The 25,219-nt window shown below is 32.4% G+C and overlaps 3 protein-coding genes across 5 annotated transcripts; 1 reads left to right on the forward strand and 2 right to left on the reverse strand.

Annotated features, from left to right (window-relative positions):
- Positions 1-189: 189 nt before the first annotated feature.
- Positions 190-8,752, reverse strand: LOC137812113 (protochlorophyllide-dependent translocon component 52, chloroplastic). Its single transcript, XM_090298845.1, has 7 exons — positions 7,923-8,752; positions 7,405-7,592; positions 7,100-7,185; positions 5,406-5,569; positions 5,137-5,325; positions 3,965-4,152; positions 190-751 (listed from the first exon to the last, which is right to left on the reverse strand). Exons 1-7 carry the CDS (start codon positions 8,436-8,438, stop codon positions 496-498), a joined length of 1,587 nt encoding a protein of 528 aa, XP_090154971.1. The 5' UTR covers positions 8,439-8,752; the 3' UTR covers positions 190-495.
- Positions 8,753-9,443: 691 nt separating this feature from the next.
- On the forward strand, positions 9,444-16,374 carry LOC137812118 (Sept9 (DUF616)). Of its 3 annotated transcripts, none has more exons than XM_068614014.2 (8): positions 9,444-9,785; positions 10,219-10,325; positions 10,480-10,659; positions 11,496-11,573; positions 11,668-11,867; positions 11,995-12,410; positions 13,204-13,388; positions 15,913-16,374. In XM_068614014.2, exons 2-8 carry the CDS (start codon positions 10,247-10,249, stop codon positions 16,278-16,280), a joined length of 1,506 nt encoding a protein of 501 aa, XP_068470115.1. In that variant the 5' UTR covers positions 9,444-9,785; positions 10,219-10,246; the 3' UTR covers positions 16,281-16,374. The 3 variants fall into 3 exon arrangements, with proteins under 3 accessions (XP_068470115.1, XP_090154972.1, XP_068470114.1); XM_090298846.1 differs by lacking the exon at positions 9,444-9,785 and adding an exon at positions 9,801-9,962; XM_068614013.2 differs by lacking the exon at positions 9,444-9,785 and adding an exon at positions 9,895-10,063.
- A 1,752-nt stretch (positions 16,375-18,126) lies between these two features.
- On the reverse strand, positions 18,127-22,815 carry LOC137812119 (uncharacterized). The gene is made up of 2 exons (XM_068614015.1): positions 22,601-22,815; positions 18,127-19,521 (listed from the first exon to the last, which is right to left on the reverse strand). Exon 2 carries the CDS (start codon positions 19,486-19,488, stop codon positions 18,271-18,273), a length of 1,218 nt encoding a protein of 405 aa, XP_068470116.1. The 5' UTR covers positions 19,489-19,521; positions 22,601-22,815; the 3' UTR covers positions 18,127-18,270.
- Between the last annotated feature and the right edge of the window lie 2,404 nt (positions 22,816-25,219).

A 25,219-nucleotide genomic window follows, 5' to 3' on the forward strand; every position in this document is an offset into this window, starting at 1 on the left:
ATTTTTTATTAATAATAAAAACCATTTTAGATACAAATAATATTTTAGTTTATAAAATAATCTTTAATTTAATCTAATAGTAATTAATTATTTTATTTTCTAAAATTAATTTAAGGAGGCAGTATATTTAAGTGAATTCATTATATATATATATATTATATTTTATTCTAAATATTTAATGCTCTTATATTCAGAATTTAAATTTAAAATTCTTAACTTAAATAATCTTGCAATCTCATGTCAATCGACTCATATGAGTGTTGAGGAGAAAACGAAGGACAGATAGAGGTAGATCTGTTTCAGTTTTGAAACTTCAACATCTGTTAGTTTCACTTCACCTTCTTTCTTGTTGAAAGCAACCCAACACAACATTACACTTTTCACTCATATCTCTTCCTTTTTTGCACTTGAGAATGTTTAGCTTTAATCTTGTGGAGCTTCCCTATAGTATGTATGTACATATATTTGGACATGAAGAACTATGGAAAACACATCTCAGCGGAATGCATGGTCGTAGTCATGATAGCGGAAGTTTTTGTATATGAAGTGAGCTAACCACCTAGACAATGCAAATGATAGCACTGCTAACACAACCATTGAATTTCTTGTTGCCACTGACATTGTACCTTGCTTCATGGTTGCCACAATCCCAATTGAAGCAACAGATATGATCTGCAGTATTACTTCAGCCACATTGAGGCTTTTGTATGCAGAATTGCAACTCTTGCAATTCACTACATGGGACCAGTACCTGTACAAATTAATTTGTAATGAGAAATTTAAGGACCAAGGAACACAAGCATTCCAAAAGTTGTTTATTAGAATATAACTATATGCCAGAAAAAGTATGCAAAAACAATAAACACTCCTATGAATCAAAAGGAGAAGTTCATCAAGGAGGATGGAGCTGGTAAATTCGATGAAGCTCATTTTAGAAGCTTAATTGGGTATCTAATGTATCTTACATCTACAAGGCCTGACATCTTATTCCCAGTTAGCTTGTTATCAAGATTCATGCACTGTGCAAGATCAACACTTGAAGGCAAAAATACATCAAAGAAACAGTCAATTAAGGAGTCAAGTATTACAAGGTAAAAGACTTCAAATTATTTGGTTTTTCTGATTAATGATTGGCCAGGTAACATGAAAAGTACTTCAAGGTACTGTTAGCAAAGTTAGTTTCCTGTAATAAGTGGAATTCGGGGCCAGTTAGCAAAGTTAGTTTCCTTATTGTTTTGAGAAAAATAGTTAGTTGTTAGTTGCCAAATTTGTTGGTCAGGCTTCTAAAAATAGAAGTTAGTGAAAACACAGTTGTATTGGGAATCAAGGGTTATAAATAAATTATGGGATGCTGGAAAGAAATCTAGAGTTTGTTTCCTCTGTTGCTTTTGAGAGATAAGGGCGAGTATAGTAACAATTGGGTCATCTATTTTCAATTGTCACAGATTATGTGTCTTTTCTTTATGCTCAAAGAAACAAGAGGTTGTAGCTGCAACAGTAGCTGTAAATCAAGCTATCTGACTAAAAAAACATTATAGTAGATTTGGGATTGAAGCAAGATCATAGCGCAACAATTTTTTGGTGATAATCGAGCACTACTTCAATCTCATATAATCATGTGTTTCATGGGAAGACCAAGCACTTTAAAGTAAAGTTATTTTACTTAAAGAGAAGTGCAAGAAAATGGTAATATAAGCATTATTTACTGTAAAACTGAAGATCAAACTGCTGATATGTTTGGAAAGTCTTTTTCATTCAGAGAATTTTAATTTCCAAGTAAGAAGCTGGGCATTGGTAGTCCCCAAGGCAAGGAAGAGTTTTAAGAACATGCCTTGAGATTCTGTCAAAGTAGTTTTAGTTTGAAAAAGCCAAATTAGTCGTTTCTAATATCGATGAGTTAGTTTCTGACTTTAAGTTTGTTTTTTAGTTGATTTTGCCATTATCACTTGTAACTCCTAATATCGTGGAGCATGATCTGTTTTACTCTTCAGTGTGTTGGATATCCCACACTGATTAGAAATTAAGACATTTCATAGTATATGGGTGGGAACAAACCTCACCTTATAAGTCGATGTTATGATGTTAAGTTAGACTTAAAGTCTATTTCTTAATATGGTACAAAACCTACAACGAAACCTACAGTCCTATTGTAAAGCCATCCACCTTATAAGAAGATGTATATATGGCTTGAAGCAGACACCGCGATCGTGGTTTCAAAAGTTAACTTCTACTCTAGAAACTTTTGGTTTTCATTCCACAAATAGTGATAACTCCCTATTTGTTAGGTTTCACAATTCTTATACTATGTAGATGACATCATAATTACAAGGTCTTCTACTCATGAGATTCAAGCTCTAATACAAAAATTGGGCTCCTTCTTCGCTCTAAAAGACTTGGGACATCTTTATTACTTTCTTGGCATTGAAGTCCAACATCTCAATGATGGAAATCTTCTTATGTCTCAAACAAAATACATCACTAATATTCTACGATGCACACACATTCAAGAAGCTAACCCTGTTCCAACTCCCATGCAATCAACTCTTCGCCTACAAAAAGATGCTTCACCTGCTATTCAAGACTCCACCTTATATCGCTATGTAGTCGGTGCACTCAAATACATTCTCATTACACGTCCCGAGCTCTCATGTTGTTAACAAAGCTTGCCAATTCATGCAAAATCCACAGGAACACCACTGGAAAGCAATCAAACGTATCTTACGGTATCTCGTTGGAACAACAACGCATGGTTTGCTCATCAAACGTAGCACCTCCACGAATTATCTTGCTTTCAGTGATGCAGACTGGGGCAATGACGTTGATGACAGAATATCTACCACCGGCTATTGTGTTTACCTTGGATCAAACATCATAGCTTGGTCTTCACATAAACAAAAGGTAGTTTCTAGGAGCAGCACAGAAGGAAAGTACCGAAGCATAGTAGTTGTTCTAACTGAGGTTATTTGGCTTCAATCTCTTATTCATGAACTACACATCTCCACTGGACAACCTCAACTCTTTTACGATAACTTGGGAGCTGTTTTACTCAGTATAAATCCAGTAATGCATTCTCGTACAAAACACTTTGAATTAGATCTCCATTTCGTTAGGGATTACGTCAAAAAACAACATGTTAAGTTAATTCATCTTCCAACTAGATTTCAATTGGCCGATGTTTTAACAAAACTAACTAGTGTCTGGACATTCTTTCACTAGTTTCATAGTAAACTTACGGTTACTGATAAACCATAATTTTAAGGAGGGGATATTAGACAGTTAAGTACACATGGGTTTGCATACATGCTCTGTAATTCTATATATACTCTTCCTATCTCTTTTGTATAATATACCGTTATCAAATATAATTCTTCCTCTTCACAATAACTTATAATATGATATCAGAGTCATTTAAAGTTTATCCTAGCGAGAGTTTGTTAGGCTTATCAGGTCATCCGCTACTGGGCTGCTATCGGACCACCCATAAATATATTGTTCCACACACGAGCTATTATTCTCGGCGTGAGGGGAGTGTGTTGGAGATCCCACATCGACTAGAGATTAGAACATTTCATAGTGTATAAATGGGTGGAAACATCACCTTATAAGTTGGTTTTATGAGGTCGAGTTAGGCTTAAAGTCTACTTCTTAATACAAGGGAACAATAGTTACATTTCTTTTTTGCTACTTCTTTGTTAAATTTCTTTATCTCTAACTAAAATACCAATAGATCTATAACAAGTTTACCCCTTTAAAGCAGTCAACTTGTGAATAATTCCGTACCTCGAAGGACTAATCTGTATAAACTTTTTCATGGACCAAAGCACCTAAAGTTGCCACATCCAGTGACCAAAAGGTATACTAACTCATTAAAATCCTTCCTTTTAGAACATATTGAAGGAAGAAGCAAATCTATTTGAAATATACTAAATTGAAACTTCCATTTCAAGTGCAATCTTATGAGTACCTGTCCATAAGCTGTTCTCTCGGAGGTGTTGAAGGAAGACCTCCAGTGTATTTTCCTCTCCAATCAACCTCACCACCAGCATACTTCTTTAACCACTTTCTATAACCAATAACAAGGGCATCTGACTTTGTTGGAACAAAACAGGCTTTTTGCCAATTGTTTGAACCAATATCCATTATTTTATGTTCCTATCAAAAGAATTTAATAACCAAATATGAGAAATCAAATTAAACTGTTTTCTAGAGACATTTCTTTTCTATGTAGCACCAAAACTAAGAAACACAGGCAAGAAAAGAATAAAGACAGGTACCCAATTTTGGTTACATGTAGAACATAATACAGGTGGCAACTGGTTGTTAAAACATAATAGATTTTTCAACATTGTTAAGTAAAATTATTAACCCTTTAAGAGATATTCAATCATAAAAGCTGAAGCAAATGTCGAATTATAAAGCTGCAGAATGCTTAAAGAGTTATTTCGACAAAATGCCCCCAACAGTTCGACCAACAGAAAATTAATTTAGGCCTGAAAAGTCCATATATTCACCAAGGCTAAGAAAAAAATGGTTTGAGACCATTCAAGTCAGAAGAACATAAATTTCATCAGGCCCAAAATCTGTGATACTGACAGAAATTGGGTGATCAATCTGTTACAGTTAAAGAAATTAATAATTACAAATATTGAGAAAAGAGATTTTATACATTAATAACCTGAGCACAAATTCGAAGATAAAGTCAACCTGTCAACTACTATGCATAACAAACATTTGTAGTGAAAATATCATCTACTAATATTTTGATCAAATTCTTTGTTGCAAATGGCCACATAAGTTAATAAGCACAAAGACAAGCAAAATAAACTAACCCATTGAAAAAGTTAGTTACTTCATTTTAGATATTCTTGTCTTAGGTAGTTCGGGCTTATAAGGGGTAGACCTATAGAAGGATTTAGAAGTGAATAGTTATTCTGTTAGCGTATAAACATGATTTACAATAAAACATTATAGCATCGTTTAATTCATGTAGCGAATACCACCTAGTGAAATAAGTTGTTGCTGCTCTTTGTGATAGTTTTGTTTTCATAACTTACAATAACTTGAAGAGGAAAAAACAGACTAATGGAACTGATTAGTCAACAGGATAAATAGTTTATAAATTATGATAGGAATTACCTCAACATGGAGAAGATATAAATCTGAATCTAGAATCAGGTTTTGTCCCACATGAAATATCCATCGTGGTACAATTTTGTCCATCCACAATCCAAAGTTTCTTGGGAAGCACCATATTAATCTACTTTTACCAGGACTAACCGGAACACAGATAAAGATTAAAGACATTTTCTTCTGAGCTGATGGTTTCTGCATAAAGTTTAACAGACATCATGCAACACTTGAAATAACTGCATATTTTTTTTATCTAAAGATAGCATCCATGTTACCTTAATTTCACCAGATGAGGAAGGTTGATCTGGAGTATATGCATAAAAAATGCATGGTGGCATAAATTTGCTTCTGCCCCAACCTTGATTTGCTGTAAAACCATTGATATCTAAGTTTTCAATAGACATTTCAAGTGGCCTGCCTCCTTCTCTGTCGGCTTTCACTGTCATTAAGCTCTAAACATGTAAGTGTCATATCTGTCATATATATATATATATATATATATATATATATATATATATATTAAATACAAATTTACTAAAGAAAGATATGTGCAGTCCAGTGCCCACAGTAAACAAAGGGTCCACATTAAAAGTATATAATAATTTTTAAGTTATTTTTATAAATAGATTGAAAATTATTGTTTTATTTTATATAAGTTTTTTGTTCAAATTAAAATGCCACATATGATTAAAATATTGTAATGAAATGTGTAATATTTATAATTCTACATTGAATTATGAGTTTTCAGTTTATTGCAATAAACATATCAATATGTAATTGATCTATGATAATATATTTAAAGTGTTTACTCTTTTTTTTTCACAAAATAGGAAATGCAAATAAAAGCTGAGATTATAAAGGAAATAAACTAAAATTTAGCATATAAATGAAGAACATAAATATATGTAAAAATTATTATAAATATAACATTATTATTTTAAAATATATAAGTAAATTAAAATTGTTAAAAAATGTGATGAATTCTTCGTGGGTTTACTTAAATCAAATTGGGATGATTTTAAAAATATAGACATGTTTAATTCAAATACGAAACCTTTTCCACTTTTTTTTTTTACATTAAATCCTAAATTCTAAACTCTAAATTCTAAAAATTTTAACAAACATATCACACTGACATGCCTAAATTAAATGATAGTTCACCAAATAAAAAAATTGATATATCTTTTTAGGATTTATTAAAACTATGTTATTCATTTAATATAATAAAAAATATTTTTTTATGATATATATTTAAACTTTTTGAAATATTGAAAAATAAAAGGGTCTTATTTATCTATTGTTTCAAGCCTGGCCAGTAAAATCTAAGGATCTGATAAGTGCCAATTTTACTTCATTTATGAGCATAATTGTATGAAAATTCACTAATATCCCTTGTGTTTCAACTTTGTTTTACTTTAATTTAGGAGATAACATTAGGAATATCTAATTGACAATTTTAGATGATGAAACTTTAATTACTTTTTGCTTATTGTGAGTGCATGAACAATTTGTGCACAAGCACACTCGTTGAGTGAATTCAAATTCGCTCAACTAAATAAATGAAGAGAGGTCTTAAGAGCTAAAATGCAAAGTTGCTGAGAAAATCCAATTTTTCTCAGCGAGTAGAGGAACAAAAAAGCAAGGAATTTTCTAATGAATCCAATTTCACTAAGCTAATGAAGGAGATAGAAAGCATGATCCCTGGAGAAGACAATTCGCTAATCTCAAATTTTCTGGAACAATATATAATTATGTTTCCTTTGAAATCAAATGGGACAATTGGTGGATAACAGAGGGGAATTAAAGAACTCAAGGAGAAGGCATCTTTGAAGAAACCATTGAAGACCCTTTCTTCTTCCTTTCTCTCTTTGATGTGTAATCTCGGTTGATTATCTTCCATGGACAGCTATAACATTCTTTGTTGGAATAGAAATTTACTCAAGTGAAGAAAGATATATAAAAAATTTACCTTTTGGTTTTGCAGTACGCATTAGTCCATAGTGTGCATATGGAACATGTGCAGGGTCCATAAGATTTTCTGTCAGTACTTCATACCTGAAATTTCACATTCATTTTGTTAGAAAGATACACTAATTGGGGAATATGGTTTTCCCCATTGCACTTATGTTTTCATCTTTGAGAATCAGCTAAAATAATTGTGCCAATTATCAATCAAAAACAAAGGAAATTAAAAATAAACTTAGAGGTGCTTCAGGTAAAAGAAGGTGAGTCACATACACGTAAGGAAAGAACATATCAGTCTAAAAATCATACCCATAAGGAATGTCTCTATTTCCCATTAATTTAGTAAACGATGGATCATCTATTTCTGGTATGTGTGGGGGCCTTTTTCTTGTAATAATATCTTTATATTGAGGATCACTATTTGGCCAGAACCACAAGATATCATTCTGCACCGTACTTGGGTAAGAAGCTACACATGCTTTTTTGGACGTATGAATCTGCACAATTTGTCAACAAAATTTAATGACTATCAGAGTCTCCCATTTGCATCTACATTAAGCTAGCATAAAGTACAAGTATACTGAAGCATAACATCAGATTAACAAAACTCCATGAAATTGTGACAAGCTAAAATTAACGGCTAGGAAATGAGTAAATGGTCCATGCAAATCAGAATCTTTTGATTGCTAAAGGGGGTGAAAAGTAAGCATTTTGTAGTGTGTTTTGGATACTAACTACACAAGAAATGTAACATAAAAAAGTAACGACTTTAGAAGCTATACTAGAACAACATACATTAACTACAATTTATGATGAAGAGGAATTACCGGAGGTCCATCAAGGGGTGCCTGAGGAATGAACTTACATTCTCCTTTGCCATTGAAGCACCAGCCATGGTACACACACTGCAACCTGCCCCATTGATCAATCCTTCCCTCTGACAAGGGTGCTAATCTGTGAGGACAAGCATCATCATGAACCTGCCAAGCACCCTCATTCTTATCCCACCACACAACCACATCAATGCCCAACACCCTCTTCCCATGAGGCTTCCTCTTGTCTAGGTCACAAACTGGCATCAAAGGGTACCACTGAGAGTACCAGTCAAACTTTTCTTCTTGCCCTTCAAATTCTGGCTCAGCCTCAGGCTGGTTGCTGGATTCTGTCAAGGGAGGGGGTGACAAGGCAGTGAAAAGCTTGGATTTTGAATTTCCCCAAGGAACCAAAGAAAATGTTGAACTCACATGGTTGCTGAAGAATATGGATTTCCTAAATGAGGTTGGTGTTTTAGGTGTTGTTGGGATGTGAAGTGTGCCAACAGAAAAAGCACACACAGCTTCCATGTTCCTTCCTGCGAACCAAAGGAACAAGAGTAGAATAAGAGAAAAAAGTAGCACAGCAACACTCTATGGACACCCCAAATTACATACTTCAACTCAAAACTAGAGGCTCATGTTTTATGTTCGTTTTTATGTGATGCTGAAATTTTAGGCTCGCTCTAAGGAGAAGTCCATTTGTCACCATCAACAAAGTGATGATGGCTTTGTTGAACTTCAATTGACTTTGTAATAAGCACCTTATCGCTTTGAGGCATTTCATGAATGATCATAGAGCCACGTGGATGATGAAGAGCTTCGAGCTTTTAATGGACAAGAACAAATGAAGGACAACAATCACTCACCTATGTAGTTAAAACGTAAAATTCAACTGGAACTTTCAAAGATGTCTTTTATTAGTTAATATTAATTATTACAATCACTTGCCGTTTAAGTTAACATACAATATCTTAATTACATTTATTTATTATTATAATTATAAAACAAAATGACCATTTTAACTGAATTTTTTCTACATAAAGTGTCGCCGCGTATTTTATGATTTTTAATGTCTTCTGATTTTGCAAAGTAATTAAGTATTTTAAAAACATGCTCTCTATTTTTTAAATAAAATTCTGAGTAAGTGAAAAATAATTTGAAATAGAAAAAATATATGATACTTTGTTACAATCGCTACACTATAAGTAAGTTTTTGCATGATTTAAGTGATTAGTTTTTTTATTTTATATCTTTTAAAGGTTATCTTAAATTTTCAGTAATTGAAATTCAAGCAAGTAAATTTATCTAAGGAAACAAAATATTTGAAAGAATTCATTACTTATTATTTCTTTATGGAGTACATCCTTCAGAATATTAATGTAATTGTATATTTAAAACTTGAATTGAAGATTTTTAGTTAAACTCAAACAATTTCGTGTTAATTAATTGATATTGTATTATCTATATTATGATTACTGATTAATAATATTATATTTAATATTAAACTGGAACAAAGCTTTTGAGTAATAAAATAGACTAAAAACTAGGTGACACTTGATATTCAAGATTATTGCCATAACCCTCTTATTTTTGGGCTCCTGAATGAATTTACAGTTAAAGGGGGGAAAATAAAATAAAACAAGAGATTCTGAAGCTTCCATGATCCTATGATGACCCCAGATGAGTGTTGAGGAGAAAACAAAGGATAGATAGAGGGAGATCTGTTTCAGTTTGAAACTTCAACATCTCTTCATTACATTCTTAGTTTCTCTTCACCTTCTTTCTTGTTGGAAGCAACCCAATACAACATTACACTTTTCACACAGATCTGTTTCTTCTTGTCACTGTCAACAAAACCATCCCTTCTTCTGCCAGGTACCAATTTCTTCTGCTTTTCCTCCATTACTTCATTCACAATTGACACCTGATAGTGATGCCCCAACTCGTTGCTCCTTTTCCCATTATTTGTATGGTTATATGCATCGACACCCTTCTCACCGACACCACTCTTCCCCATATCCACTCAGTTTACTAATCTTAATCTTCATTTGGGTCCTGCCCTATTCTTTTTCTCCCTTTTGATCCCTCATTTCTCTCTTAAAGTTTTGTTTTCGAAAGTTATTCTGATTTAATATTTTATAGGAGTTGATGGGGTAATCAGTTGCTGTGTGGATCAGTTTCCCTTTTTCGTTCTGAATTTAGTTGTTAATAACTTTGGGCATCTTATGGGCTTTTTAGTCTCATGGGTTATGAAAAAAATGTCATCTTTTTTATTCTAATCTTCCTTATTTTTGTAATACAATGACAGGGATGATAACTTGAAGAGAGAAACAGATATGGAGGATGATCTTCAGAGGTCTCGATCTCTGCGCCTAAGTCGTAGAGGAGACCGAAGTAATCAAAATCCTGCTAAAGGTGACGAAGGGTTGTTATAAACTGTTTCGGTTCTTTTATCTGTTGAGAAATTGTTCTCTTTTTCTTTTTGTTTCTCTATTAGGTGATATTGCAGTGAAGTTAACAGGTACTTTGGCATTGGCAAATAAACTGTGTTTGTTTGTTGGTGGTGCAGATGTTGATGTGACTTTATTTTCTTCCGGGAGGGTATCTCAAGATTACCCCACGAAGATTGTTTGGAAGAAAGGGTTTGTTCGATTGGTTCTTGTAGTCGGGATCTTGTGGATGTTATTAATTCTTCTTGCATTATTATTTCATATATGGTCATGTCAAACTTCTGTCTCCTTTTTATCAGGTTAGTAAAATTTATTACATTTGGTTACTTCTTGGGAATCTTCTCAAGTTTATCTTTTTAATTGGTGAATATGTTTGTCTCTTGCTGATAACTCTTCTTAATTGTAATAAAACAGATTCTTCATCTATCTGATGACTATTCTTGATGTGATATTTTGGGAGTTGGGTAGAAGGGAATAAATCACATCACTTTATATTTTAACTTGATTTTGTTAGCTGCCTATGCCTGTTAATTTATTGGTTCCTTGGACTAGAAAAACAACAGGTAAAGAACGTTTCTTGCCATTCATAGTGATGACATTAAAATAAAACGGTTTGGAAATTCATTTTCAATGTATATAAGGCTAAGTTTTATGTCTCTTTCTCTCTCATATCCATTAGTTGTACTAGCAGCATAACTTTTTTTGCAGACAATGGAATTAGAAGGTTAGGAACTCTCCTATTTCTGGTTGAAGATATGAATAGTATATGTATCTAAGTACAGAAAATTGAATTTAATGTAATGTTCTCTTGTTATGTTTTGCCTATCTTTGATGGTATTTGTATTCTAAGGGGAAGTAGGGCTGCACTTGACTTGTATTTTATGTATATTTAGATAGTTGAAACTCACTTTGGAAACATAAATATCTACAATTTGGTTGGTGAATTTGGGTGCAAATTTGCCAGGAGTAGAAAGGAAGGATGATAACTTAATGGGAGGTTTGGTTAGCTTATTAAAAGGCACACTTCAACGAATGCTTGTTTAGTATAAATATTCATTGTCTTTTTTTTTTTCTAGATTTTCAACATAATGATAACATTTCTGAATACTATATCAATTTTCTACCTGACCTGCAGCTATGTGTAACAAAGATAGCAAGGTTTATACCATGTTAGACACCATGGGACTTGTATCAAAAGATTCAAACCCTCACAGTAAGATTTTAGCGGTTTTGTCTCCATCCCTTCTTTTCGGACTTCACCAAATGGTAATTGTGTGTTTGATATTGGTGCTACCTATATTCACTAGGATGTCCGATTCCTCTTTCCAATGACCCTGATAAAATAGATATCCCTACTGGAAGAACTCCCAATGAAATTGTCAAAAATTTGTCGTATATTATGAAAGATGAGATTCCAAGTAATAGAGATCAATCATCTCCTTTGTTTGGAGGCCATCCAAGTTGGAAACAGAGGGAGGAAAGTTTCAAACTAAAGTCAAATATGAAGGTAAATTAATTACCTTGATTTGATCAAGTTCATTTTAGTTGCAATTGCTTTACAATTTTGTAAGATTGTGTTGTATTTGGCTGCCATAATTAATGAGTCATGTTTTCCCATGTGCTCTGCCCACTAGGTGCATTGTGGATTTATCCGAGGTGGTGGTGCTGAAATGGAGCTTGTGGATATCAAATATGTCAAGAAATGCAAATTTGTTGTTGCATCTGGCATCTTTGATGGCTATGATTTACCACATGAACCATCAAATATAAGCTTCAGTTCAAAGAAGCTTTTTTGCTTTCTTATGGTAGTGGATGAGGTATCTCTGAAATTCATGAGGAAAAATGGTACTGTCAAAGAAGACAGTGCTGGTGGAAAATGGGTGGGAATATGGCGGATTATTCTTCTTAAGAATCCTCCCTATGATGAACCAAGAAGGAATGGGAAGGTTCCTAAAATATTAACCCACAGGTTGTTCCCTGAAGCGCAGTATAGTATTTGGATTGATGGTAAAATGGAGTTGATAGTTGATCCATTGCTAATCCTTGAGAGGTACTTATATCTCTTTAAATATTTTACGCCAAGTTTTTCTGATAGCAGTACCATTTTAAATTTGTTTTTCCTGATTAAATATTTAAACTTTTATGCTTTGTTTAGGAAGAGATCTCAGAAGGATGAAAGGGGTTTGGGGAGGAGGCATTTTATCTTTAATTTGATACATTTCATGTGGTTATCAGTTACATAAAAACCTTAATGGATGTCTTTTGTGTTCCCATTTTCCTCTTACTTGGACTTTTTACATTTTGGAATGAAGAAGTTCAGAAACAAAATATTGGTTTGGTAGGAACTGCTTGTCACGTGTTTGTAGATTTTCTTTTGGGATAACTATTTGATTGAGTCATGATATTAGCCTTTGTATGTCTCCCCTTGTGATTTAGTTTGATACTAACCTCCTGCTTCCTTTCTTCTAAAACAAACAGTCGTACTTGAAACTGATAAAGCTAAAGCATTCTAGCAGAATGGATAACTTTTCTTTATTCTTGGAGTTATCTGGGTTATGTTTATTTGCACTTGACACCTGTGTTGTATAACAGCATATCTAGTTCATTTTGAAAAGCTAATTCATGGCGATATTGATGTCCAAAATATAAAACTGGGGATTACTTTGAATGAGAACAATATTTCAACCAACAGAAGACAATGGAATTATTGGCATAAATTTTCCCATTGTAACTTCATGTTAAGAGCTTACTGTTGCAATGTTGATAAACTGCCAATCACATCTGTGCATGCTTTTCTGGGCTCGAGGTGATGCTAACCTTTTAAGATTACATTAACTGTGTAGATACCTGTGGCGAGGGAAGCATACGTTTGCCATTGCTCAACACAAGCATCACCGAAGCATATATGAGGAGGCTGATGCAAACAAGAGGCGAAAGCGATATGCTCGACCCCTTATTGATCTCCACATGAAAATCTACTATTATGAGGGAATGAAACCATGGAGTTCAAATAAAAAGACCATTAGTGGTAAGATAGGAAACATGACCTTCTGGTTTTGTTTTTTGTTTCTACTGTTTGATTTCAATCATTTTGGTAAGAGTAAACAGGATCACTATTATCCTTACACATTGTTTTGTCAACTTTATCTTAATTTTCTAAACTTGTTCTGATTTACTCCTATGCAATAACAGTGATGACAACAATAGCCTTATTTCAATAGTCGAGGTTGACTGCATGGATTACATGTCACCATTGGGTTCAAGGATGTTATTCTCACCATAAGATCCTTTTCAATAATGTCTGCCAGTGTCCTTCTTGGTCTTCTCTCCTTTTTACATGACTAAAAACCATGTGATTTACTCACCTTACTGCATTGGTGCCTCTAGTTTTCTTGTTTCTCATATCCAAATCATCTTAATAGTGTTTATGTCATCTTCTTGAAAGGTTTCACACCAAAATTTTCTTGTATACAATTATTTCATACCATCTAGTTCTTGTATGACACATTTATCTTATCATTGCTCACTTTTTTCTCTTGTCCTGTTGAAGTTCAACATTCACGCAGTTGGTTAAACAGCAACATTATAAAAAAAATCTTCTGACCTTGATAGGTACTTTGTGTGACAAATAATCTCCAATGTCTTCATTGGTGTGACATCTTCATTTTAATTTCTCCTCATTTTGTTATATTGATCCCAAATAGTTAAACTTATGGTACGATAACTTCAATTTTTACATCCAAGTCATTTTCTTCTTGTCTCACTAAAAATTGCAATGCATATATTTTATGTCTTACTCCTGTTGAAGCAAAAATCTTTGACCGTAATGTATGTCTCCAAAACCCGTGTTTAGGGTTATTTTCTTTCCTTGATTCTACAATCAAAACTATATCATCCACAAAAAGCATATATTTAGGGGATTATCTTTTAATTGTCCCGGAGAAGCATATCCAAAACTAGATTAAACAAGGAATCAAAATGAAGCTTTAATGTATACCCATCTCACATTAGTAGTGACCTCACCATACATGTCTTATATAGCGGGATATAATCTATGGAAAAACAACATTTCAAGTCAATAAAATTCATTTGAGTCTCTGTTTTCTTGCTTTTTATTCTCCTATCATGGTTTCTCTTAGTCTAGTGAGCCTGAGACTAATCTTGTTTGTGATATTTTAACTGTGGCTAACCTTGATGAGTTTTTACTTTCGATGAGGATCAAACAAGGTTCCACACTACTGTGACTAATCATTTCTCTTTTCTTGCTTTGATTCCTTTTCATCAACCTCGTAGAGGATAAATTACTTGGATTGTAAATCTCCAATTCTAGTCTGTTCTCTTCATCTACGATCAATCATCTTTACCCATAATTTTATAGTGTAACTCAACTTTTATTCAACTATATATAGTTTATATACTTTATTCTTTTAGATATAGCAACCAAAGTGTTCCCCCTCCACTTATCTAGCATTTTCGTAGATCTCAAACTGTTGGTAAAGAAGTTAGTGAGTCAAATGATTTTTTGTTCTCTAATATAGTTTCAAACTTCGACAAAAATACCATCAGAACCAATACTTTTATTATGTTCACCCTCCCAATGGTTTCTTTACCTTTCTAACTCGTATTTTGCTTTTGTAGGTCAAATTTTGTTTGTCATCTTTGATTTCTAATCTTTCACATTGCAAATAAGTCATCGATCATTTTTGAAAAACTTTAAAATTATTTTTCCATGCATAATACATCTTACTGGTATAAATTTCTTGATTTTCTTTCCCATTTTTGGGCAAGCGTATGTATCTTTTGTTGTTCATTCTTTTTTTCCAAGTTCTCGGTATAACTCCTCAAATGCTTTGAATTGTTACTCAACTTTCCTTGTCTCATCTAGCCTTCTGATACTTTGCCAACTTTTAGTGTTATTGACCCCATGTAAGACCTTAAGACACTCCATTTTGTTTCTTACTTTTTCTTGAATATTTTTATTCAACCACCCACATTCCTTAGCCCAGTACAAAACCTCTTGGTTCACCCAAAACAAGACTACTTTAGCAACCTTCCTAACCTTAATAAACACGTCTAAAAGAGGTTCACCTACACCTTGTGATTCCGATTTTTTCTTCTGTAGTTTCTCATAGAAGTTAATTGTTTATCACCCTTATGCTACCACCACTTGATTATTGGATTTGTAACTTTTTAGTTGTCTCTTTAAACAAACATTAAGGTTCAAGACCCTATGTTGCGTGTAGTAAGACTCTCCAGAATTACCTTGCAATCCCTGTAAACTCTTCTTACAAGAGCTCCTTGTAGAAAGAAATCAATGGGCCGATTGACAAAAGAATCCTGTCAACAAATAGCTTGTAAGGTTCAAAAATGAAACCTCAGAAAATAATTTTATCTCTAGTTCTGTGATTACTTCGCTGATCTGTATGGTATGCAAATGTTGTGGTTTATGTTGACTTGGGAATTGTTAGAAATTATGAGCTATTCATTAACATTTTCTCTCCTACCAACAGTAATGGTTGATGTGATGTAGTTAACATATGATAATGTTTCAGATGTACCAGAGGGAGCCATTATCATTCGGGAACATACTGCCATGAGTAACTTATTTAGCTGCTTGTGGTTCAATGAGGTTCACCTCTTCACACCAAGAGATCAACTTAGTTTTGGGTATACTGCGTTCAGATTGGGGGATTCATTCAAATATTTCATGTTTCCCAATTGTGAATACAATTCACTGTTTGTGTTGCACCCTCACACGAGAGAGCACTCTTCTCCCATAGAGTGGGTTAAAGACTTGAATAAACTAAAGAATAGCAAATTAAGAGAAAGTAGGGGAGGGCTAGGCTTGTTTACCCCTTATCCTGGGGATCTTGATTCTGTTGTTCTTCCAAATGTAACAAGAACATCAAAAGCAGGCTGATATTTTTGTTTATTGTTTTAACATATTCATTTGTTATGTATTTGTATAAATTAATTTCAGTTTTGGGACAAGTTAATTTCAATTGTTCTTTTTACTTTTATCTGTTTAATAGGGCCTCTAGACACTCTATAGCAATGGTATAGTTACTAATTGGGGAGGGACAATGCGGACTGGCTTATCCCGTATTGGCATGCAAAATGTGGGTCGGGTTGACTCGTCCCACTTAAATAATGTAGACTCAGTCTATTGGCTCAGTCTCCATAAGAGATAGTTTGCATAGGACCAACCTGCATAAATTTTTTTTATTAAAAATAAAAAGAATATTAATTCTCTCGTAATATATATAGAAAATAAAAATTGGATGAGGTAATTTTGTATTTATTTTATTAAGGTGTTTCTTAATGCATTCATCAAAATTTATTTCTTATATCATAAAAGTCAATTTTAGAAATGAAAATTTAGAAGATAAAAAATACTTTGAAATAACTTTTTCGAAATAGCTATTTTAATTTTTGGAATATAGAAACTATTTTCGTTTTTAGAATTTGATTTCTGAAATTAATGGATGCATTAAGAAATTTGAGGAGGGTTGGAAAGAAATATTTTTTTATTATGCGAACTAGTCTCTCATGTCCTATCCTTGACCCTTACGGATTATGTGGATTAGACTTAAGCGGTTTAATAGATAAAAATAATGAGTTTGACCTTCGTTTTTCATAACTGTAACTCGATCCCCAATTCCTGATTAATAGAGGGGACTTACAAGTAAAATATGAATAGGTCAAAAAAAATTTAAATCCTAAACAAAATAAAGAAATTATTTTATAATTTTTTATTAATAATAGAAACTACTCTAGATATCAATAGTTCTTTTAATTTATAAAATGGTTAGTCAAATAGTAACTAATTATTTAATTTTTAAAATTAATTTCTATTTAATGATTTTCTTATACTATATATATTAATTAATTAAAATTAGTTTATTCTTCATTTATCTAAAAATTATATTTAAAATTCATTCTCTCTTATTTCTCTTTAAAATTTTGAAAAATATATTATATTTGTCTAAAAACATCTCAATCTTGAAGATAATTAAGTTTAGATTAATCTAGTCGATTGGATTTTTAATTTAAGCTTTCCCCCCTAAAAATCTAGGTATTGTGGGATATTGCATGCATGATATTGGATTTGCTATTGCATGTGATTTGATTTGGCAAGTTGAATTTCAATTAGTCTAAGTCTTCAGTGATGGTTGGTTTCTGAATCAAGTGTTATTTATGAGAGAAAATTAAGGCTTTTCTAACTCTTCTCTCTCTTGGTTAAGTGGTTTGAACAACTAAGTGTTTAAGAGGCAAGGGAAATTCACTGAATTTCATAATTGTAATTGAGGTGACTTATAAGCTCTAGGTTAGATACCTATGGATGAACTAGAATGAAATTTGTTGCATTTTAATTATGTAGGTTTTGTTGGATGAAAAAGATATACCTAAACCATTAAGTTAGTCATGGAGGGTGAATATTATGATATTGGAGTTATATTGATGATATTGATTACTTTAAGTGTGATTATAATAATGAACAAATAGAGTTTATATAACCCTGTGTTATGGTTGTTTTCGAAAGAATAAACAATATAAAAAATTTGTATTTTGCTGTTGAATGAATTGGGAGTTTGAATACAATTGAATTGAGATAGAAATATTTAAAATTAAAAGAAAACTTGTATTAGTTGAATTAGCAATCCAACTAAGTTATGTTTTTCAATTATGTTGCTCAAGAGATGATAAAGTCATTGAAAGTTTGAGGGGTACTACTTAGAATTTAGAATTTGAATTGAAGCATAGCGGAAAGTGAAGTAAAGCGATTTGATTGAACCAAATATCCAATAAAAGGAGTTTAATGACAGTTGAGTTGAGATATGTCCATGAGCATATGGATAGCAGAAGTAAATATTTATATGGAAGAGAGTATGGTATGTATATATTGGCACTCATCGTTGGTAGTAGTTGTTGGTGGACCATCTTTGATCACGCCAACGTAATTGACGAGGTGGGATCCTTCCAGATGAAGAAATGTCGCTCTGGGGATTAGTCTGAGTAGCTTGTGAGGTCCGAGGCATCCTTGTTGAAGGTGTGACCTCTGCGCTGAGGTCTCTATAAAACTGATGCTCATCACGAGGTGTTCTTAAAGATGATAAATTTGTCCTCCATCTAGCAGTTCTATTAGCCTCTGCCTCCAGATCACGGGATGATAGAACTGGAAAATTGCTTCTCACCCTACTCCTACCAATTCTCTCCAGTTGATGCATTGAAGGTAAATTGGATCTCCATCTAGCTGATTGATTTGCCTGTGTATGATTTGATACCCTGTGCGTTATTCCAGACCTTCTGTCATATAATGGCACTCTGTGTCTTGAATTAGACAACAAACTAGCCATTCGGTTAACATCTTCAATAGAGATGAAGATTTCATACAAGAATGAGGAGATCAAGTCAGCAAGGCCCCCCGTCAAAATGGCGCTTCTATTGTATTCACCTCCAGAACTTGCACGGATTGAGCTAAAAAGATCTTCCAAGCTTCTATCGTGTTCCATCCTTACCCAATCGCACTGACGCGAGGGATCCACATCTGATGGTCGAACAGAAGGATGCTCAGACCTAGCATGCTTCCTGAGTTCCGGGTATGTCCCCTGGAATTCACACGTTTCAGAAGAACAACTCCTAGGTTTTGAATTCATATAGCTTCGAGCAGGCTCCAAAAGCATATATCCATATATTTCTCCTCGGCAAAGAGGGCACATGAGCTTTGGCTGTAACTGGCCCCCAAGATGAGACGGGTGCCCAGGCTCTGATTGAACTTCTCTGCTATGAGATACTCTGCTTGCGACAGGAATTTCTTCCAGTACTTCTGATGACAGATGAGAAGCAAAGGACTTGCAAAACTGGTCAAGGCAGTTGGAGTGGCGGTAACTGGTATTGCACATATAAGGACGGCAACCCTTCTCATGGGAAGAACATTTCAAAAGAACACCATTATGAGGGGGTTCCATGCAAATAGGACATCTAGCTTCCTCCCATTCTTTCATTTCATCAACTGATCCGGACAAATTCGTAGGTTTATGCATCTCAATGCTTTTCGAGGTGGACGGGTAAGGAAATGATCTATTGCAATCAGTAGATGGGGACTTCACTCTTCTAACTTTTGGCATTTTGGAATTCAAGACGCAGTAGCTAAACAAGATCTGTAACATTTCAAACAACCAAAAAGTAAATGGATTACGTAAAGAAATACCAATTGTAATTGAATAATTGAAGCATAACAAGCTCTTTAAATTGAAAAGATCCACTCTTCACGTCATTAGAATTCTCTACCTCTTATCCTACCACTATTTGTTCACCAGATTGATTCTTATACCTATTCACAAATATTGAGTTGCATCAATATACATAAATAGTTGGAACTAGAAAAGGTGCAAATTGACACCAGCAATGACTACTGACCAATGACCATTGATCTAAAACAATAATTGGCATCGTGTATATGTTTCATTAAAATATCACTTCATAATCAAATCTATTATTTAAACACACCAAAAGAGGATGCCATGCTTGCCACCGACCACATAAAAGACAATCATAACATTTTAAAATTTCAGAATATTGAATGTTACGGCCCAAAATGTCACTTATTTCAGATGATGCTCTTCAGGAGAAAGACATAAAAACTAAGTAGAGTTTGATAGGACATAAATTAAACAAAATGTCAAATGCATAAAATTTTATAAATTTTAAAGAAGTGAGAAGGCATAGAAAACATCATCAGACATATTGTATAATTGAGTTTTCTAGTAAATCCCATGGATCAAGAAGTTATAACTGTTCATTATTAATCCAACTTTAGACATTAACAAGTTGTACATGCCCATAATTCCGTCATAAATAGTATACAAAAACTATAAAAAGAACATATAATAAATACTTGATCCAAAAAATTACACCGGAGAACTTGTATTAGCAACAATTACAAACTAATCAAAAACAGACTAAAGAACTTCATTTTTGTTAAAAAATACTTAATATCGAATAGCACTGTGTCATCTGAAGCAGAAAATAAGCACACAAAAAACATAGATCCACGATGAAAAACCTATTAGCATTCCAGCATCCCACCCATAAACTATTTTGCCGAGGAAAGAGGGATAAGTTCAAACTTTTATTACAATTTCAAAGTGCACTTAGATATTCTGAAATTCGATATGTACTAAAGTTGTATACTGCTACTGCATGTCTCCAACAAAAGCCTCAAAACTTAATTTCACAAGGTATGCAGAACACTGGATAATATTGAAGTGAGAATCAAAGGAAGAAAACTAAATCTTCAGAACTAGTGGCTTTGCAATAGATGAATTGCTATTACAAACTATATAGAGACAGCTACTGCTTTCACTTTTCTCGTGACAAAAACCAATAAACCCAAGACAAAAGACAAATATAGGTCATTGTTTATTACATAAAGACACAAACAACACTCAGCATTCATCTAAAACAATTCTTTATATCCCTATGAAACTATTATTTGATATACTATTATAATGGCTTCATCTAGTTATTGATATATCATGGCAAAAGCCGGAAGAAAGAGAGGAAAAAGCTATAAAAAACAACCAAAAACAAGGCTGCAGAACTAAACAAGTGCTGGAAATTCAAGAGCTTGTTTGAAGTCCTGTGTAAGTTAAGAATGGGTTAGATGAAGATACGATAAGAAAACAGACCCCCTATGCCCAATTCCTTAAGGTTTTGGGTGAAGAATGGATGTCATGTTCACTCTTGTAATCTATTGGTAGGCCCAATGGTTACTTTCCAGCTACCCTGGACCCCAACAATTAACAATTTGGCTGGTTCCCTCTCTTAGATGTTTTTTCCTAGTCTCTTCTAGATTGCATATACCCAATTCAGAAATATATTTTATTCAAAGGCATATTTTTATTCAGACTTTATATTTGGTAGAAGCTTGAGTTATAGAGGAACTGGCGTAAAGGAAGTCAAAGGCAGAAGCAGCCTATAGGCACTAGGGATTTCTAATATCTCAAGGCAAGAGGTAACAAAAAGTACACACCATACTGAAGGAGTTAACAATAGAAAAAGAAAACAAAATAATATTGGACTATTTTGCTTGATTTTCCACAAAACTAACAAATTCAGCATTATAGCATCAAAGTAGAAACAAAAGAGTATGATGTTCAACTAACAGAGCTCTAAGATTCCTGCTGATAAGGGTCCCAAAGACCAACAACTAGTCATTGTTTTAGCATACTGATTATTTTACCCCTTTATCAAGTTAGACAACTGAAATTCAGAGGTTTTTATCACTGTAATCCGCTGAACCAATCTAGTGCTGCCTCAATGTCTTAGGCAGGTTTTTTTGGTGCCTTTAACTACAATTAAGAGAATTAAAATTCCTTTAGTTTTTATTTGATTCTATAAATTCACTTCTCAGCCAACTCAAATATGAAAGCTTGAACTTCGGATTCTGCTTTCCCATAAAATCATTCTTTTAACTTCATACACTTCAGTCTTCTAACCGACAAAAGTTCACTCTAGACAAAGTACACAGATACAAATTGATAACTCTCTCCAGGGTCAAATTCTAAGTTGGGGACAACAGTACTACTAACATGGATGTAACTGGCATTGAATCCCTGTTATCCTTACATCCATGTTTTCCATACAATGTAATCTTTCAACGTAAGGACATTTTCCAATGTAAAGTGCCGCAGCCCTTCTAGTTCGGAGTAGTTTTAGTGTTAGGAACATGAGATTCTTTTAATTCTCGGTACCAGTTTATCATTTAGATTATTCGCTGAGAAGCCCGTGATGAAATTGGAATTATTAATTAATAAACAAAAAAAAATCAAGCAATTGGATTTTATTGATTGCCTTCTTTTCTTCGGAAAGTAAGAGCCATAGTTAACGAATCAGACTCTAACTCCACCGAGGACAATCACGAGAGGGATACTGAGTAACAGCTTAAAATTCTTATCCTTAACAATGCAGTGCAGCTTACGAAGAAACAGAATTAAAAAAAAAATACGCTATCAAAAAATGCTTCACGATTGCATGACGTGTTGCAATTGAATTGATCATTAATCAGGCAGATATTTAAAAAAAAAAACGCACAGAACGTAACGATCAACATTTGACAGGAATTGGTGAAACATAAAGAATCGAACCAAGCGCTGACCTAATTTGTGTAGGCAGCATGAGAGATAAATAGAAGATGAAAGCTAAAACGAAGGAGAGAGTAAAAGAGTAAGGGTTAACCTGAAAAGTGGAAAGTGGCGTGAGGAGAATGCAACGATTAGAGATGAGGGATTGGCGATGAACAGCACAATAAAAAGGGTTCGTTTCGTTCGGTTTTGAAATTGAGAGTGGAGACCAGAATTTTCCAATTCCCGATTCGATTTAAATGGAGTTAGAACGTAGATTTTCGTCGCCATAAACTTATTCACTTTCGTCTTTTCTTTTGTCCTTATCTTACTTTATCATAAACACATAATAATAATAATATTCTCACATAATCTAATGCTATTTTTTATCTTATAATCTTATGGAAGAAAAAAAATTTAGGTACAATTTCTCCCAGAATTAGGAAATATAAAAATTAAAAACATTAAAAAATTGTAATTGATAATTGCATTTTGGAAGAAAAAAAAGATTATTAACTTCTTTCATATTTGAATATACCTTTATGAATTTTCATTGGGTGGAAATATCTGGTGACAGAATCTATCGAACAGATTGCGTCGTTTTTTTTATTATATCAATCTTGATCTAATTTCTCAACTTAATCTTTTACCCACTAAGTGGGAGATTCTGGAAATAATAATTAATAATATAATTATTATTTAGTTTATTTCATTATTTTATTAAGAAGTATTTTTTAAAATATTAAATTCTTTAAATTTTAAATCATGAAGATATTTTAAAAAATGTTTTAAAATTACATACTTTAATAAAAATAAAGAATTATTGTGATTAGTGATGGATTTACCCAGACCCACTCAGTATACACCTTTATATACTTTATGAAAACGATATATTTAAAAAGAAAATTTCATTAATGTCACACAAATCAACAAATATAATTTTATTAATTTGAAATAAAAATCATACGAATAATTAATTGGATTATTTACCTTTAGTACATAAATATTCATTCTTAGCTTAATTTTGATAAATGAGTATTAAAAGAGGAATTAACAAAAGATTATCTTAAACAAGGTCATTTTGATTTTCTTAAATCACAGAAGATTTTGCCATTAATGTAGTGTCAGGAATTAACCTAAGATCATATTTATAAGGAGCATTGTGGTTAATCTTATTTTCAATTTTAAAATTAGATTTGTATATTTTAAGACGTTTTTGTTATTCTAATGCCTAAATTTAAAATTTATAAAAATAACAATCTATAGTTTTTTTAAGTTCATTATGTATCATTGAGTTATAAGTCATCCAAACAATATTATATCAACTTTATTAGTATTTACATGATATTATTATTACAAGTATTTGATTGAATATATATATATATATATATATATAATGGTTGGTGAGTACAACACATCTACTTATCTTGTATGCATGTGCATTTGTTTGTGTTGTTTGTTTTATTTATATTCTTACACTGGGTTTTCTACAATTAAGTTTTTAACAGAGTGATGACAATTATCTAGTTTTAAAATACACTTTATTTTCCTGGTATTTTTTTATTAAAATAGCCTTCATTTCTCTTCAATTTTTGTATGTAGAAAATCATGTCCTCTATTTTTATAATAAAGTATCATCACCTTTCTTATTTTATTTAAAGATGACACATAACTATAATTTAATTAAAATTTACGAAAATTTAAATTTATGAAAAATAAAATTTAAAAATTTAAGTTTTGCCTATAAAAAAGTTTGAAGGATTTAATTATAGAAAAATTGCATCCACCTATCCCAAATTTACTTTTTTTATATGACATTCATACTTTTTATAGTTTTAATATAGACGTTCCATGTAATGTGTTATTAATAAATGAACACTTTTATATTTTATATATATATATATATATATATATATATATTAAAATTTTATTTAAATAAAAGTTAATAAATGCAATCCTATATTTATAAAAAAAAATTATTTACATATAATAACGAACCTTATTTTATTATTTAGACTATAATTATACTTACCTTAGACACACATATTCAACTTCTTATAAGTTGTATTTAATTTTAGAAAATCCTAAAAAATTTAAAATGCCTTTAATCGATTTTCTGTTTTATTTATTTTTCTATAGATGTTTTATGTCTTCAGAAGAAGTTTATTAATTTTTTTTATTCTCTTGTCTGAAACAATATTTTTCAAATTAGTACTTCTCAAACAGATTTTTTACTCTGTTCTAAAAAGCAGTCATTCAATTTATAGAATACTTTTCATATAAAAAAACTGTGCTTGAAGTGAGAAAAACCATTGAAAGACAAGTATTTCTACATTTGTAATATTGATAGATTGTTTGAAAAAATATCTTCCAGAAATAAATTGAAACTAATTTAGAATTTGTTTTTTTTATAGATAAAGAAGTTTTCTCATTTTCTGGATTCATTTCCACTTTCTCTCTTATTATGCTTTTTTACTGGTTTTTATTTTCTGTCCATGGAAACTTCTCCATGACTGATTCTCCCTGTACCATTTTTTGGCATGCACCCAACAGTAATAGGTGAAAATTTACCTTATCCAACTCAAAATTAACTTCTTATGAAAAAAATTCAGATCTCAGAAAATACTTCCCAATATGAATATTTGTAACTCGTTCACCACCATAGCAACCCACTACACCACCAACTCTTTACTTATATTTTTTTAAATTAATTTAGTTTTAAGAAATTTTAATC

The sequence above is a fragment of the Phaseolus vulgaris genome, chromosome 2, assembly GCF_051622355.1.
Source record: "Phaseolus vulgaris cultivar YP4 chromosome 2, ASM5162235v1, whole genome shotgun sequence".
In the NCBI taxonomy this organism is placed as follows: Eukaryota; Viridiplantae; Streptophyta; class Magnoliopsida; order Fabales; family Fabaceae; genus Phaseolus; species Phaseolus vulgaris.

What these genes read in the sequence shown, in the direction of transcription:
- LOC137812119 (XM_068614015.1), bottom strand. Translation starts at nt 19,488, where the DNA reads ATGCCAAAAGTTAGAAGAGTGAAGTCCCCATCTACTGATTGCAATAGA.
- LOC137812118 (XM_068614013.2), top strand. An exon ending in TAATCAAAATCCTGCTAAAG is followed by an intron (nt 10,326 to 10,479) that starts GTGACGAAGGGT and finishes TTGGTGGTGCAG; the next exon opens with ATGTTGATGTGACTTTATTT. An exon ending in TTCTGTCTCCTTTTTATCAG is followed by an intron (nt 10,660 to 11,495) that starts GTTAGTAAAATT and finishes CCTGACCTGCAG; the next exon opens with CTATGTGTAACAAAGATAGC.
- LOC137812113 (XM_090298845.1), bottom strand. Translation starts at nt 8,438, where the DNA reads ATGGAAGCTGTGTGTGCTTTTTCTGTTGGCACACTTCACATCCCAACA. An exon ending in CACCCCTTGATGGACCTCCG is followed by an intron (nt 7,593 to 7,922) that starts GTAATTCCTCTT and finishes CAAATTGTGCAG; the next exon opens with ATTCATACGTCCAAAAAAGC. An exon ending in AGAGAACAGCTTATGGACAG is followed by an intron (nt 752 to 3,964) that starts GTACTCATAAGA and finishes TAATTTGTACAG; the next exon opens with GTACTGGTCCCATGTAGTGA.